The sequence below is a fragment of the Eumetopias jubatus genome, unplaced genomic scaffold, assembly GCF_037043125.1.
Source record: "Eumetopias jubatus isolate StellerSeaLion01/CBP00866 unplaced genomic scaffold, mEumJub1_p1.0 scaffold_5, whole genome shotgun sequence".
Lineage (NCBI taxonomy): Eukaryota > Metazoa > Chordata > Mammalia > Carnivora > Otariidae > Eumetopias > Eumetopias jubatus.
The window spans coordinates 96,749,666-96,766,517 of record NW_028274811.1 but is presented as its reverse complement, the minus strand read 5'-3'; the positions used below and the strand labels follow the sequence as shown (position 1 = coordinate 96,766,517).

Here is a 16,852-nt window from a genome sequence, read left to right as displayed (position 1 = left end):
AAGCAGGAGGGTCCTGGTATCTCATTTAGTGAATTAAATACCTCCCATGGCCTCTTTGTACTTTGGGAGAGTGTGTGGTCTGGAGTGCTGGAGGCGGGGGCCAGGGGCTGAGGGAGATGGAAAGTGAGGGCTTGGGGCTGAGGAGGGTGGGTTTTCACTTGTACACTTATTCATCTCAGCTTCCTGAGGCAAGTCTCAAGATTACCTAACTAATGGAGAATAATAACACCACTTGGATGGGAGCTGAGAGAAGGGAAAGGAAGGCATGTGAATTCATTAACCCTGTGTGAGGGGCTTGGCTAGCATCTCAGAAGGACCATGATTACATCATTTCACCCCCTTTTCTCACTTCTTCCTACTAATACGAGACAGACAAATGCTAAATAACTGTATAATAATACATTACTAGACAGACAACAATGCCAGGAAATGTAATAGCCTGCTTCAGCTATGAAACTCCCTCAAAGATATATTTAAAATGTCACTGGTGCATAATGTAAAATATGAATTGCAGGTTCATTTGGAGGACGCGATTTAAAATCTGTACAACTGTACAGTGGCATTTCCCACTGGGATTTAGCTTTAGTTGTCTTTCTCTGAAGACCAAAAAAAAAAAAAAAAAATCCCCCCAAGTAATTTCAGCCCAGGGACACAAACTTCGAGGAACCACTTTTCTCTGTTATTTTTCCTTCTTGTTTTCCTTGGTCATGATGCTCTTCAAACCTAGTATCTTCTTGACATGTTATCTTTCTTTTGGAATATTTCTGCAGGTTTCCCAGAAGCCACGGAATGTAGATTACACCTTTTGGAGATGTAGCCCGACCACATAAGGAGACAAGTAGTTGAAATTTGTGTCAAATTGCTTGTTTAAATGATGTGAGCCAACTTCTTAAAGCCAGGACAGCAGGGGCTGAGGATTTTAAAAGTTGGCAGAGGCCAAAATGACAAGGCTTGGCAGTCACCTGGTGAGCTGCCAACCTCGACTGGAGGCTTCAAAAAAGGACACAAATTAAAAGTCATGTTTCAGCAGCCATTAAAACCAAATTATAGGCTTACATTGCATAGTGAACTACTTTCATTTTCATTATGCTTAAAATATTTCATTTTGTAGATTGAGAACGGGTTGCTAGGAAAACCCTATGTGGAGTTGTCATCTGTGGTCATATTTACAAGGGGATACCTGCAGAGGTATAGTTCTCCTTTGTGCATTTTTCCTGCAAGGAGAAAGGATTTCAAGAGAAGAAAACAGGATGCAATTTGGAGTAGTGTCATGGTTTGAAAACATTAGTCCTGATGTCTGAGCAGGCTCACAGGTATTTTCTTAATATATATACTCTTAAGTCTTATTTAAATATATATATGCATATATACATATGCACAAAACACATACACCTTTTTTTAAAATTAATTGGCAACATCTTCAAAACACAAGAAATTTTATCTAAAAGTTCAGATCTTCAGCTTTCCTTAAAAAACTAGAAGATCTGGCTTTCTCGGCCCCTCAGCCCCACATGGCCACAGGGGCTCAGATCCGAGGGAGGGCTGCTTCCTGCCCTTTCCAGATCACTTCAGTCCACAACTAGCCCACTTCACTTTCCTGCCTGGCCCCCACAGGTATTTATATATGCTACCCTCTAACTTAGAGTGTACCATATTCTTGTTACCTTTAGAAGGAGGAAATATTTGGGGCACCTGGGTGGCTCTGTCAGTTGAGCGTCTGACTCTTGATTTCGGCTCATGTCATGATCTCAGAGTCATGAGATCGGGCCCCATGTCAGGCTCACACTTAATGCAGAGTTTGCTTGTCCCTCTCCCTCCCTCTCTGCCCCTTTTCTCTCTCTCTCTCAAATAAATAAAATCTTAAGAAATAAAGAAATAAGGAAGGAAGGAAGGAGGGAAGGAAGAAAGGGGAGAGAGAGAGAGAGAGGAAGGAAGGAGGGAAGGGGAGGGAGAGAGAGAGGAAGGAAGGAAGGAAGGAAAAATATTTGTAAAGAATGTATGCAGTGTACTGGCTTACCAGGAAACGGTATAGGGACTTGTAACGACAACGACCAGCCCTGACTGTCATGTGATTTCCACTTTAAGATTAGTATGTTCCAGTCTGGTTTTACTAACCTAGTTTCTCCTTCCTTCAAGGCCTACAGAAAAAGGCAAATAAAACCATGTTATTTATGAGTGACCAACCCTGAAATTCGACATCTGCAGTCTTATCTGTGTGTCTAGTCTGTGATTTTCAGCTATTAACCCACATAGAGGCGTGGGTTCTAGGCTCTGCTCCGCAGGTTTGCAGAGCCTTGGCGGCTAGATTCTGCAGCCTCTGATGGCCGTTTCTCCTTCCTCTCTTTCCAGGTCCTCCAAACCACCACAGCCAGTCGACTCTGAGGCCCCCTCTGCCTCCTCCTCACAACCACACTCTGTCCCATCACCACTCGTCTGCCAACTCCCTCAACAGGAACTCGCTGACCAACCGGCGGAGCCAGATCCACGCCCCGGCTCCCGCGCCCAATGACCTGGCCACCACGCCAGAGTCCGTTCAGCTTCAGGACAGCTGGGTGCTCAACAGCAACGTGCCACTGGAGACCCGGTAAGTGCTCATCACCTGTCACGCCCGTTGCCCTACCAGAGCCACCCACACGGAGCCACCGGGTGGCTCAGGGTTCCTGTCGGTGAGACAGTCTTGGTGTAAATAACAGGCCAAGTTTACCACCTCTTTGTTGTTCCCCTGGTAATTTGACCCTGGATGGTAGGTTGATAGGTATTTCTTTGTTCACATGTGTCTCCTTTTAATGCTTGTTTACTCTCTTAGACAGCTCTTGTGTACCCAACTAATAGAATTAGCATAACATATTTTTACTCAAAGACTCATGGGAAACATGCTTATAAGGGTATATTGACTGAAAGCTGCTGATAAATTATGCATTTGGCCTTTCCTGAAGTAATAAATGAAGACTCATTTGAAATTAAGTGTTTGGGGAGACCTTGAGAAACAATCCCTGATTCCAGACTGACAGAAGTATAATTTTAATTTATATTTCATTCAACATACTGTCTCGCTTTAATCCCTCCTGTACACATAACAGCTAGATGCCTGAGGGGCAAACAAGAATGTACAAAAACAAACAAGAAAGAGGGGCAGGACTTAGGTTGGAGTGAAGAGTTTCAAAGTGATCTCCGGGTCTGGCCTTGTGTTGTTCTGCCTTTGCTTCTGTCCCTTTCTTACCTCTGCGTCTGGTCCTCCGAGACCATGCTCACCTTCATGCCCTGCAGGAAGGGCCGTGGGTCGCAGGGCTGCAGGCTGGGGCAGAATGACCGCGAAGGCTGTGGGGGAGCCGCTGGATGGGAAACGGCCTTGTGCTCCAACCCCAGACCCTTTCATGCTTTGGGTGCTCCAATTATTATTGTTTCCTTGTCCAAAATAACCATGAAGGGAAAACAGAGAAAGGGGATAATTCACTTTGACCCCTCAAAAAAAGTTCTCACTGAAGTTTTTAAACTTTAGTAAGTTAGGTTTGAAGAAAGACGAAAGGAATCTGTCATCTTTCTGGTAATGGCCAGAGAATTTTCTGCACGCCCCTGGAAGCAACTATGCAAGCCATAGCATTTATGTTGTTTCTTACTATCATTTTTTTTTTTATAAGATCTTGAATAACCTGTGCACCGTTGTCACTGTGGTCATTCTAAACTTTAATAAAATTTGTTCTCTGATGATTCTAGGTTATTTTTAACCATGCCTATAGTCTTAATCTCTGAGGCTTAAAATAGGTAAAGTCAGTAAAACCTATATGCATATATTATATATAATAGATATATTGAAACATCTGCACTGATATAGTAACCTATTAATAAACAACTTTGCTGGGAAGTTTCCAGGCTGAAAGCAGACTGGTCCATAAGGCTGGATTTGGGATATTTCATAGTTGATGGTGATCTTTAAGGCCTGTATAAAACTTTCTCTTTTTCCTCCTTCTGCCCATAGAGTGTGCTGGGCGTTAGCTTCTTTTTACACTAACAGACTATGGTTTGAAAAAGAGTTTCTGGCCATCAAGGCTACATAGAGTGGACGAGATGGAAGAAGGAAAAGGGTGAGGAGAAAGGGAAAGAGAAATGTAGTAGCTCTTGTAGAAAAAGGAAGAGGGGAAGGATGGAGGAAGAGAACTGTTAATCATCAGTTTTTACCATGCACTTTGTGTGTGCCTGGAATTCATTCTTTACATGCATTATCTCATGTGAGCCTGAAAGCAATACAGTGAGGTAGGAAGGAACCGTTATTTCTACCATTTTAAAGATGGACAATCTAGATGTCGAGGGGCAAAGTAACTTGAAAGAGGTCTAGTGCTTCAGGGGACATTTTGAGCCACACTGGATGGAACTCTAGTGGTTTCCACATACAAAATAAGGTGGCAAGATGTCTGATGAGTGAGTTACTACAAAACTACAATTATTGCCCTAATTGTTATTTTTACAGGGCAAACTCCATCAGAGTGTTTGCTCCTCACAAAGATTCTCCCCTTGGTGGTTAGAATGCATATGCTGCATGAACTGTCCCCTCTCTCCCAGCTTCTGAGGAAAATAACTGGCTTTCCAGGAGATTTACTTTATAAAACCATCTGTAGTCAAGTGTCATCTTGACAAGAATATGGTAGAGAGGACCAACAAAGCCAAGCCTGTCACCTTCCTGGTTTTCTGAAGTAAGCTTTCCTAGAATTTGTATCTGATCTGTAGAGTCCTTCTGCAGACCATTTGGATATTTGTCATTTCTCCAAGGAGCAGGGCTTCTCAGTGGTGCTTTTGGAGAAGGCAAGTTAAATACAAGGCTTGAAGAGTAGATAGGATTGCCAAAATGTTGAAGTCAGTCAGAAGGAAAAAACAAGCAAGGGCAACATCTGGATGTTCTTTGATCAGTGCATTCAAGGGCCAAAAATTAGAGAATGTAAGGCCCTTGGGATTGCGTTATCACCAGAAGACAAACATAGGGTGCGCAAGTCAGCAGATATTTGAAACTCCATTCATGGAATTCATGAATACGTATAACTTGGATGTGCATCTGGTCTCATGTATGAAAACCTCAGCAGTGCATCTGGTCTCATGTATGAAAACCTCAGCAGTGCATCTGGTCTCATGTATGAAAACCTCAGCAGTGCATCTGGTCTCATGTATGAAAACCCCAGCAGTGCATCTGGTCTCATGTATGAAAACCTCAGCAGTAATTAATAGAATTGCTGGGCTTTGTGTTTCTTTTAAAAATATTATTCATTCAGTCTCTTATTAGCAAATATTTACTGAGTCCCTCGTGTATACCAAGTGCTATGTTAGGTGCCAAGAAGATAAGGAGTAACACATAAATCTTGCCCTTAAAGCTCACACAACCTAAAGGAAGAGACAGGTACATAAACAAAAGGATAGTGCAATGTATACAGTAAGGGAAGTGTAAGGTGACTGCACAGTGGATGAAGTGATTAACTCTCCCAGGATGAGCAGGAAACATTTCACAGCTGAGGGTCTGTTTGAGCTGGATTTTAGAAGGATAGGAATTTGCCTAATAGATAAGTAGAAAGACGTCAAAGATTATGGCATATTGTTTGTTCCTATAATCTATTTTTTAATATAGTCTTGGAAACTGTAGAACTGAACAAATTCACTTATTCAAATGCTGAAACATTTTGAGTTTCATCGGATCCTTTTCTTACCCACAAGAAAAGTATAGGTCTGAAGCTCTTCTTTTAGGGGCATGTTGCCATACTGGGATTCCCATTCTTATTTTTTGGGGGGGAAGCCATTTTTTTATTAATTTAATTTTATTATGTTAGTCACCATACATTGCATCATTAGATTTTGATGTAGTGTTCCATAATTCATTGTCTGCGTATAACACCCAGTGCTCCATGCGATACATGCTCTCCTTAATACCCATCACCAGGCTAACCCATCGGGCTAACCCATCCCCTCCCCGCCTCCCCTCTAGAACCCTCAGTTTGTTTCTCAGAGTCCATAGTTTCTCATGGTTCGTCTCACCCTCCAATTTCCCCCCCTTCATTTTTCCCTTCCTACTATCTTCTTCTTTTTTTTTTTTAACATATAATGTATTATTTGTTTCAGAGGTACAGGTCTGTGATTCATCAGTCTTACACAATTCACAGCGCTCACCATAGCACATACCCTCCCCAATGTCCATCACCCAGCCACCCCATCCCTCCCACCCCCGACCACTCCAGCAACCCTCAGTTTGTTTCCTGAGATTAAGAGAATTCCTCATATCAGTGAGATCATATGATACTTCTCTTTCTCTGACTGACTTATTTTACTTAGCATAATATCCTCTAGTTCCATCCATGTTGTTGCAAATGGCAAGATTTCGGGTTTTTCTGATGGCTGCATAATATTCCACTGTGTGTGTGTGTGTGTGTGTGTGTGTGTGTGTGTGTGTATATACCACATCTTCTTTATCCATTCATCTGTTGGTGGACATCTAGGCTCTTTCCACAGTTTGGCTATTGTGGACATTGCTGCTATAAAAATTGGGGTGCACATACCCCTTCGGATCACTACATTCATATGTTTGGGGTAAATATGCAGGAGTGCAATTGCTGGGTCATAGGGTAGCTCTATTTTCAACTTTTTGAGGAACCTTCACACTGTTTTCCAGAGTGGCTGCACCAGCTTGCATTCCTACCAACAGTGTAGGAGGGTTCCCCTTTCTCCACATCCTCACCAACATCTGTCATTTCCTGACTTGTTAATTTTAGCCATTCTGACTGGTGTGAGGTGGTATCTCATTGAGGTTTTGATTTGGATTTCCCTGATGCCGAGTGATGTTGAGCATTTTTTCATGTGTCTGTTGGCCATTTGGATGTCTTCTTTGGAAAAATGTCTTCTGCCCATTTCTTGATTTGATTATTTGTTCTTTGGGTGTTGTGTCTGATAAGTTCTTTATGGATTTTGGTTACTAGCCCTTTATCTGATATGTCACTTGCAAATATCTTCTCCCATTCTGTCGGTTGTCTTTTGGTTTTTATACCAAATAAGGAATGATTAACTACATCCAGGAGAGAGAACCATTGAAGGCAGGTCATGTGGAGGCTGATTATGATCTATTCATCAATTTTGAAAATGCAGTGGAAATTTACAAACAGCCTCACCACCTCTACTCTCCCTAATACAGACTTCTGGGTGTGATGGAAGAATTTCATAACTCTGGAAGGTGATGAGCAGGCATTCTACCACCCCCAGAGACTCTAAACCAAGTCCAGCGTGTTTCTTTAGACCAGTGAGGAACAAACCTTTGCCTCTCTGCATTGCTTTTTGATGTTCCCATCAGTCTTAATGAGGCATATTACATCTTCTCTGGACTGTGCTTTTTTTCCATTTTTTTTTTCCTGTGGCAAGTAGAATTAAAGGTGCTGATGAAGGAGGCATAGCCCAAAAATAGGACGGTATGAATTTGGAATTTAACAAGACAGAAAAAACCTACAAAGAAAGTTCTGTACCACTGTTAATCATGTAAAAGACCAATGCATATAAATTTCTACTACCAAAACCAGTCCATTCATGTATAAACCATAACATAATCCAAGGAAAAATAAACTCAGGGCAGAGGAACTAATTGCAAGCAGTTTGTACTATCTTTCTCCAACATGGTGTGTCACAAAATCACTCCATCACCATGTTTTTCTCAGCCTCCTTAGGTCTCAGAACAAAATTTATGGGCAATTCATGGTTGATACCACCTCTCTACTCCTTCGTCTCCTGAGAGCCACAAATTCAGGGATCTTCCTGGCCAGCAGCCATTCTTGGGGAGTTTCTGAAGTCAGCTTCTCTTGACTAAAACAATACAAAGTAGTTCGATGACTAACTTTCCTTCGTCTTTGTGTTTTGCTGAAGCAAGCTTCTCTCTCTGAGTCTCCTAGCAGGTCACTAAAGAGAATTCCCAAGCAGGACCAAACCTCCCTCTGATTTTACTTTTTCCCTGAAATACCAGAAGCTCTAATTTTTTTTTCAGTAATGCCTTTTCTGTCTTTATAAATTTTGACACAAGGGGAACAGAAAATAAATACATAAAAATCTCCATCAGATCCTCAGTTCCAGAAACCTTCATTGTAACCATCAAGATCCTCACACTACAAACAGGTTTGCAAGTTGATTTGTAAGATGGTCATCTATTGTTCATTCAAGTAATATCTGTGAAAACCTATCACGTGCCAGGCACTGAGGAGTCCTCAGTGAAGAAGAAGAAGAGCAAAATCCTTGCCCTTGGGGTAATTCCAGGCTGGATGTAGACAGATGTGAACAAATGATTAGACACGTGCCCACCCCCACCCCCACCCCAATGACAAATGTAATATGTGCCGTGTGAGGTATAGAGAAGTCAGATGTGTGAGAAATTGACATTTACGCTGAGCCCTAAGGATGATAAGTGTTAATTAGACCTAAAGAATGTTCTAGATGGCAAGAACAATGACCCGCTGGGGAGAGAAACACTAGGATGCCAAGAAAGGAAAGCAAGCTAGAAGGGCAGGTGAGGGCAGCATGCTGCAGAGCACTGGGCTGGGTGAAACGTCTCGGACTCTGGCCCAAGAATAATGAAAAGTCACTGAAGCATTTTAAATGGGAGAATAAAACAATAAAATAATATTGTTTTGTTTTGAATTCTGGTAGCTGCCATAGGGCGAATAGGCTGGGAGTAAGTTGGAAAGTCCAGCAAGTCTAGAGGTCCAGCTTCGAGAGTGTTGTAATGGTCAAGATGGAAGGTGCTCTGGTTTCCACTGGGGTCGTGGCAGCTGTAGCCCTCATATTTGACTTTCTCCTACCCATCTGGCAAGAAGATGAAGATTAATAGATGTCAGGTGTATTTTGAAGGTACAGTCAGTAGGAATGAATACTGTGTGGCTCAGTCAGTTGAGAGTACAATGACCAATTTTTTGACTTAGGCTGGATAGTGATGCCACTTCCTGAAGAAGGAATCAGTTTTGTGGCAGAAAACAGAAGTGCCATTTCAGACGCGTCAAATCTGTGGTGCAGTGAGACTTAAGTGTAGCTATTTGGATTCTAAATATTTTGATTCCAAAATAATAGATGTAACATGGAAATTTATCCATTTACAAATAACAGCATATTTAGTGTGTTCAAAGCTCTCAGCAATTGATTTTTTTCTCTTTTTAAAAATAACTCGCCAGAAATTTTGTTCAATTTAGCCGTTAACTCTACATGATCATATAAGCCTGTAAATCACAATTTTTCTTTATCAAATACTTTTTGCTTGGCACTTAATTTTTGCATACAAGATCCCATTTAACCCCTTAACTTTTCTGTTGGGTATATGTTACTATCCCCATCTTAAATAAAGGGAACCTGAGGGCTCGGGAAAATTAAGTCACCTACAGATCTGTAAATGAATAAGGGACAGAGCTGGAATTTGAACTGGGTCTGACTCCACATGCCATGTTCTTAACCACCACATGATAGCGCCTTTGGAACTAGAAAAACAAAACTATGCTTATTCTGATGGCAAACAACAGATTAATTTGCCAGGCCATGGAAATGGTGAAGTCAATACATGATAAGTGACATAAGGCAAGAAATGATCTATGGGATGGATTCCAGCCTGTTACTGGATATAGACTTAGTCATTGACAAAATCATCAGCCAGGCAAGAGGTAAGGGACTCTTCTCTGCAGCTCTTTGAGATTGGTGGCAACCAGTGTGGTCAGTCTGAGGCCTCGCTGCTCCATGGCCCGGGCAGCAGAGGGTCCGTGTGAACTGATGACAGATACTCTGCCTCTTAGAAAATGCGAGAGCAAATTGACAATGCAGAAATAAAAGCCCTGCTACTTCTTCAGCTCCGTGATTTGTAGAATTGTTCTCTCCCAAACAGAGCTTTGCCACTAATAGGAGAAAGCCAAACAGCCAGCCGTACCGTGGCTGACCATTTGGTCACACTTAGAGTACCATGATTATTCCTTTCAGCAGGAAGTCGTGTAAGGGCTCTGTTAAAGAAAGGAGCACCTTGGGCTTGATGAGCAGCATCTGAAAAATCTAATTTTGGTATCAGAATTTCAGAAAACACACTTTTTGTCTTCATGAGGAAGTAATCTTTGCCTAATCTAGATGCTTTATTGGTAGTGCGTATTTGGGAATCAAGACACAAGACCTTTAGTAAATAAGGTTTTCACAGAGAAGCAACAAGATTATTGAAACATCCTCACCATACTGAGCCCGAAGACTATTCCAAACTTGTTCTCAGATTGATTTTTCTACCTAAGGATTAATTTTCTGACAGAATCACTAACAAGCTCGATCTTGAGAATATTAAACCAAGGTAACCCGTTCGGGTTTGTGTGTGTGTGTGTGTGTGTGTGTGTGTGTGTGTTTTCTTTTTTTTAATGTTTTCAAGTGACGTTTAAAACTAGAATTCATTCTGGGTGAACCAATTGCATTCAAGCACTTTTCAAATCAATAGGCAGCTTGATTTCTCCATATTGCAAAACATTATGCCCCCTCTAAATTCTCATCAGAGGCAACATGGAAATTAATGAGACCTTTAGGTTAGCCTTTCAAGCTCAGCCTTATTTTATAGCTTCACCTTGCCTTTTTGACACAGGGATCCCGCCTGGCCACAAGCAGCATTTCACGTTGCAGTGCACTTTAATTTTATAGTTTTCGTAGTCTTCCTTGGAAACTGGCAGCTTATTAATCTCAATAACTGAGCTGCTCAATAGGCAAGCTCTCCAATGAGAAACGAGGCTGTGTCTTTTATTTTTTTCTTGGCAGATGGAGACAACGGGTTGGTTGTTGGATGGAGGCAAGAGGTGGAGTGGGGTGGGGGAGGAGAGAGGAAGCCAGTTAGAAGAGGCACCTCTGTACCCCACATCACTTTCTGACAATTGGCAGGAAAATAAAGAGAACCTAGTCTGATCTACTGCTCTGCAATTTACAGCTTGTGGTGTTAAACACACTCAAACCCATTAATAAGAAAATAAATAAAGTGCTGTGGCACGTGTGCAAATTACAAGGTGCATTAAGAAAGAAACAAGCATTCCATCTTATTTAAGACCACTCCAAGCCTGCTCTTGGCGTGGTTTGCAAATTGGGAAGCGTCCTTGAAGGTGCAGGTATCCAAGGAGAGGCTGTCTTTTTCGAATTCAGCTCCCACTGTAAAACTAAAGCCTTATTAAGTTTATTAAAGCTTTGGATACTTGACCTTCTTACTTGTAAGTTAACCACAGCTAAGGTACTAACTAAGTAAGAGAACTTGCAACCTGGACGATGGGGACCCAAATCCCGATTGAGGCCACCTCGTGGTTATGCCTTGTAAGCGCAAGACTCTGCCCCAAGTCTGTGTAAATTGTCTTGGGTTAAGTTCACAGTTGAAAAAAGCCAAATATTTCCATCTCTGTCTGTGTTCTTTCACCGATTCAGCTAATATCAGCTGTCACTCCCTTGGGGCATTTCCTGAAGCCTTCCCAGAGGATATTTTATCTGGCTCAGACAAGGAGAGACTTGATGAAGCGCAAGTCTTTTTCTAATTCTGGCTCCCCAGTGATCCTTTTCACAGAGGCCAGATAAGGCATTCTCGGCTCTCCCAGGCAGGGGCAGTAGGCTCTGCAACTTTTCTGCAGCTTCCTTTGATTTATTAGTCTCAGCCTCGCCTGCCTTTATAAGGTGGAGTTTTGTGTCCCCAGAATTGCAGTTCTGTACAAGGCTCTCAGCCAGATTGCTCCCCTGGGGCTGCATCCTCCAGATCATAGGAGAGGTTTAAGAAACTTTTTCTCAGACAGCTTTCTTCCCTCCAAAACCCACCAAACGATTTCAGGCTATTTCATGAGTCATGTTTGCAAATAATCATTTTTAGAGGTCATGACAATGCTAACCACAAAGGCTCACCCTCAAAATTGTGTATTTTTAAATCCCTTAGAGAATCGCTTCTCACCCAGAATGATTGAGCAATCAGCAAATGCCCCCAATTTCTGTCATCATTGTTTTAGTTGTTCCTGCCTTATCTTTTGAAAGAGAATGAATAACACTTCTTTTTTTATTTGTGAGATTGTATTGAAATTAAAGCTTCAGTTGGCTACAAACATCCATTAAGTCCATTTCTCCACAATTAGTCCTCCTGTAAAGACATTGCACACCAATGATACCATGATTAAAAGCTCATTTTTTAAAGTTCTTTGAATAAATGGATTTAAAATTCTGCACTTAGAAGAAGGTGAAAGATGTTGCTCTTCTTGCATTGGTATGTGCTTAGATAAGAATTTTAAATGGAAAACTTAATCTTAGTGACTTTTTAATCTCTTATCAGCCCAGACTTTCTCTACTAGGGAACATGGGTAAGAAGGCATAAGGTGATATTGGGACCTATTTAAGCATTTGATGGGGCCTGGGGAAATCTACCCCACCCTGGCTTCAGTAAAATGAGAATAAATATGCAAGCCCTCTGGGAGTGGGACAGTGCTTTGTACCCCTGGCTTTTGTGGGTGTTTTGTCCTCAGCTTCGGGCTGTTCTCTCTTGGTATATTAGTGTCCTCCAGGAGTATACTGAAGGCAGGGGACTGCAAAGATCATCTTCTCCGGCTTCTAGACTTCAGAATCCATGTGAGGAGAAATTGTGGCCCTATTAGATATCTTTTCACTTCCTGGAAACAACTGAATGTTCTCTTTGGTTTTGTTTTTTAGACATCATCATCCCTTAAATAACTGCTTTGTGCCAAGTATCGTAATAGGTTCTTTATGTTATCTGAGTGGAAGCCTGTGGGATAGATATTATTGTCCTTTTTTGGCATGTCGGGAAGAGGGAACTTGGGAAGATGAAGGGCCTGGGGCAAAATTAAGATTCTGGAAGAACTGGATTCATGGAAATAAACTCAGGCACTAGGAATCTGTCCCTCAGCTTTGCTTTTCTCTCTTTCCCACCCTCGTTCTTAAGCAGCCATTCTTTTGTGAGACTTTTGTGGGAACTTCAGGCTATGTTCTCATAGCTTAGAAACCTAACAGAGAAAGGATATCTTCTTTCTGATATTTCAACAACACCCCCTTCATTAAATTTCATTGAACTCAATGAGGGTCACATACCCACAATGGCCCCAATCCCAAAGGTCTGGAGAACAGACCATGTTGATTGGCTAGACCTGGGTCACGCACCCATATAGAGCCGCATAGCAGGAAGAACAACATGGTCATAACCGAGCACCATGATTTAGGAGACCATAAAATGGAGGTCTGGCAGGCAAAAAAAAATCAAGTTCAATGCTGGTTTTGCCCTAGCCCGGCTGCCTTCTCACATTGCCCGATGATAGTGATTTTCTCCTCTGGGCGCACACAGTTCTGGCCAGGATGGGGGAATGGGAGAATTTTAGGGCATCAGGTTATCTCACTTGCCTGGGCACAGAGGGGGTTTACAGCTGATTCTAATATGAAGTAGAAAGAATAAGTTCCACTGACTAATTTCCATCCCCTTCTGATTCATTGCCCTCTCTGGTTCACTTCTCAAACATCCCACGACTTTACCTTTGAGTTCACTGTGGCCACTTAATGCATTTTAACTTTTATTAGTCTCCTGATGTCTCTTTGAAGCTATCATCTTCTTTCCTGCAAAACTGCTTGGATTCCACATTTTCTAATTAAAACATGCTCATTTATTGTCTTACTAACCAGTGCTCTTTACGAGGGCTCATGATGAGAAAGTTAACTCAGAACAACTCGATGCATTTCCCATCTCCTGAAAATGACTTGGGATGCAATTTTACTTTTATAAAGCTGAATTACTTTGGACAATTTTTGGTTTTGCTTTTTTAATAAAACCATGAAAGGAAAACATTTAACTCCATGCTTCAAGCTCCTGTTCTCAGCAATGCATTTTATCCTCTTCATGGTGAAAATCGTAGGTGGGACATTTTGCAGGGGTCAGTCAGCTCCATAATGGACCACAGTGTAGCTAACAACTGAATAGTTCTACATTTAATTAGACAAAAAGTTTTGTTCTAAAATGCAACGTGTCCTAATGTCAATAATTATGCCCATCACTATTTACACTCCTATGATTTAATCTGGCATTACTAGAAGTACTCAAACTCAGTGTCGTAGGGGAAAAGGTAGCACACATACATTTAAACCCACCTAGAATTTCATAATAATGATGTGGCTGGGAGACAAGTTGCCAGGACATAGTCAGCGTGTGTCTAGATACACTTTGTTTTCTGAGTCTTCACCATTGTTGGCCTCATCTAGAAATGGGGAAGCAGTGAGCAACCTCCACATGTCCTGTCTCTAATATGCATCTTCAAGTTCATGGTACCATTCAGTTTGGGAAAGAGGAATTGTAGAATTTGCTACAGAGCTAAAGCCAAAGGCTGTTTCAGGCAAAGAGGGAGAGTCAGAGTCAGAGAGGAAGAGACCGAGAAGGAAGGATCTGGTGATGAGAATACAGAAATAAGAACACGCCATCTTCTAGGAAGTGGGTCTCTTGATCCTGACCACTATCCCAGAAGGCAGACCAGGAGAAGGGATCAAGGTAAACATGATTGAGATTGGCTTGATTGTTTAAGAGAATTGGGAATCATTTGGCAGCACAGAGGCAGAACTTTCAAGCCGGAATCCATTACCTAGTATAGATTACCTAGTATAGTCCAATATCTATTTTATAGATGAGGGGAGTGAGACCCAGATGACTGGTCAAGGCCTCGCACTCTGAATGTCTAAGTGGTGCTATACAGCAGGCCTCTGGTTCGAGCATACCTCACCGGACTTCGCTGTTCCCAGCATGATTAGGGGATTTTGTTGCCTCTTCATCCTGCACAGAATCTTTTCTCCATTTTCTTCCACGAAGGAATTGTCAAGAATTTAAGACAAAGATCAGAGCCCATAATGCAATAGATTTGGTCTTTCCACTCCTATATTACAAAATGTATACATTCTCTTGGTAAAAATATTCATCAACTAGGAAGATTGAAAATGGAAAATAATGTTCCCTGCCCTTCTCCTTCTATTTTCAAGGAAATCTCTTTTGAAGGTTTATTATTTTAGGCTTCCCAAAATGTTTATGGATGTCTGAGCATATTTTTTTAAGTTTTAATATAAATGGGACCGTATTATACGTACCATTTGGCAACTTCCTTTTTTAACTTCATGAAATATGATGGAAATCACTTCAGGTAATTTCATGTGGACCTACCTCATTCTTGTTTTAAAGTCTGTGTAATATTCCAGAATGTCATAATTTATTTAACCAATCTCTTCTTTAGGGACACTTAGATCACTTTCACATTTTTTGCTATTACAAACAAAACCGTAATGAAGAGTCTTGTGTATATACCTTCCTTTGCATACTTACATGATTATGTTTAAGAATCAAATTCCTGGAAGTGAAATTTCTAGATCAAAGGGTATGTATAATGTTAAATTTTGATAGATTGTGCCAAATTATGTTCATCTCAATTCAAATGCTACAGTCTCTCTTTATTCCTCCTTTAATGGGCTGAATTTTCTTTTATGGGCTTAAAATAAGAGCCCTGAAGTTTACAGTACTGGATTTTTTAAACACAGAATTGAAAGAACTTTCTTTTTCAAGGAACAATGTACCAAATAATACTAGAATACTCTAGGAACTCAACTCCCCTTCTGAGGTGCCAGGTGCAGTATGAGGAAGACGTATAGATGTGGGGAAAATCTGACTCACTCACTTCCCGTGGTTCTAGCTGTAGGGCCCTTCTCTTTATTCCCAAATTGTGCCGCAACGTGGCCTACGTGAGTCAAGATACCTAACCTTTGCTGCCTTTTGTTTTCTCATTTATAATTTGGCAGTGTTTAAATTTGCCTCTTCTCCCAGTCTATCCTGCCTCTACCCACCTAACGGGGATATTATAGGAATATCTAAGACGACTTAGTCAAGTTTCTGAGTCCCCAAGAGAAATGCCTAGTACAGCAGTATTATTGTTCTATTATGGGAGAGTGTTTATGATCAAGGGCTTGAAAATCCAGCAAAGGAAGGCAGCCCCTTTTGTCAAATAAATATGTGAGGGTTCTGTCAATAAGAGGCCCTCAGGCCAAACTTATATCATTTCTTTATCTGCAACTCCGATTTTATGCTAAATAAGGATTTTTGTATTTCCCACCTCCTGTTGATAATCCCATTACCAGCTATGTTCATAGGACTTCGGCTTAATGCAGCCAACAGTTATGGTGGTTCTATTAGGGGCTGACCACCATGCAAGGTGCTGAGAGTAAAGGTGAAAAAGACGTGGCCCTTGTCCCCCAACAGTTACAGTCTTGTGGGAGAAAGACAGCTAAGGAGATAATTTATAGTAATATAAAACACTATTATATGGCCATATGGGTGGAACACAGGGTGGTGGGGGACACCCCATCTACCCAGTCACGGAAACCTGGCTGGCAAGAATGGTGTCTGATTCCCTTTCTGATGGAAAAGTATCCCCCATCCAAAGGGCACTCCAAGAAGAGGTAAAAGAAGAAGGCCAGAAAAGCAAGAGTGTGCAAGCATTCTGATCAGCTGGACTGGAACTTGGGAGACAATGCTAGAAAGGTCTTGTGGCCTGTGTCAGGGCCACCTTCTGGGCCCAGTGAAGCACCTTACGGTCTGTTCTGTGTGGGACGGGGAACCTGCAAAGGTATGTTATGGTCACATCTACAGCAAGAAGTAGGAAAAGCCTCAGCTGACATACCAGAAAGACAAGAAATAAAAGTTCACAGCAGTTAACCGAAGGATCTCATGTTGAAGAAAGGAAAGGAGAAGGGAAGGAGGGGAGAGGGGGCTGGACCAGAAGGAACGATCTATCCTCCAAGGAGGCCCTTTATGGGATTCATTGATAGGTCTCTCCAGAACAATAAAAGCCAGCATTTACTG

At 41.6% G+C, this 16,852-nt stretch overlaps 1 protein-coding gene across 6 annotated transcripts in view; it reads left to right on the top strand.

The window, feature by feature from the left end:
* TENM2 (teneurin transmembrane protein 2) overlaps positions 1-16,852 on the top strand; it is a 924,727-nt gene that overhangs the window by 629,298 nt on the left and 278,577 nt on the right. For all 6 annotated transcript variants that reach the window (XM_088023682.1, XM_028102726.2, XM_088023681.1 and 3 more), the window contains one exon: positions 2,350-2,584. In XM_088023682.1, coding sequence (XP_087879808.1) covers positions 2,350-2,584 — 235 coding nt within the window. The remainder of the gene's footprint in view (positions 1-2,349; positions 2,585-16,852) is intronic.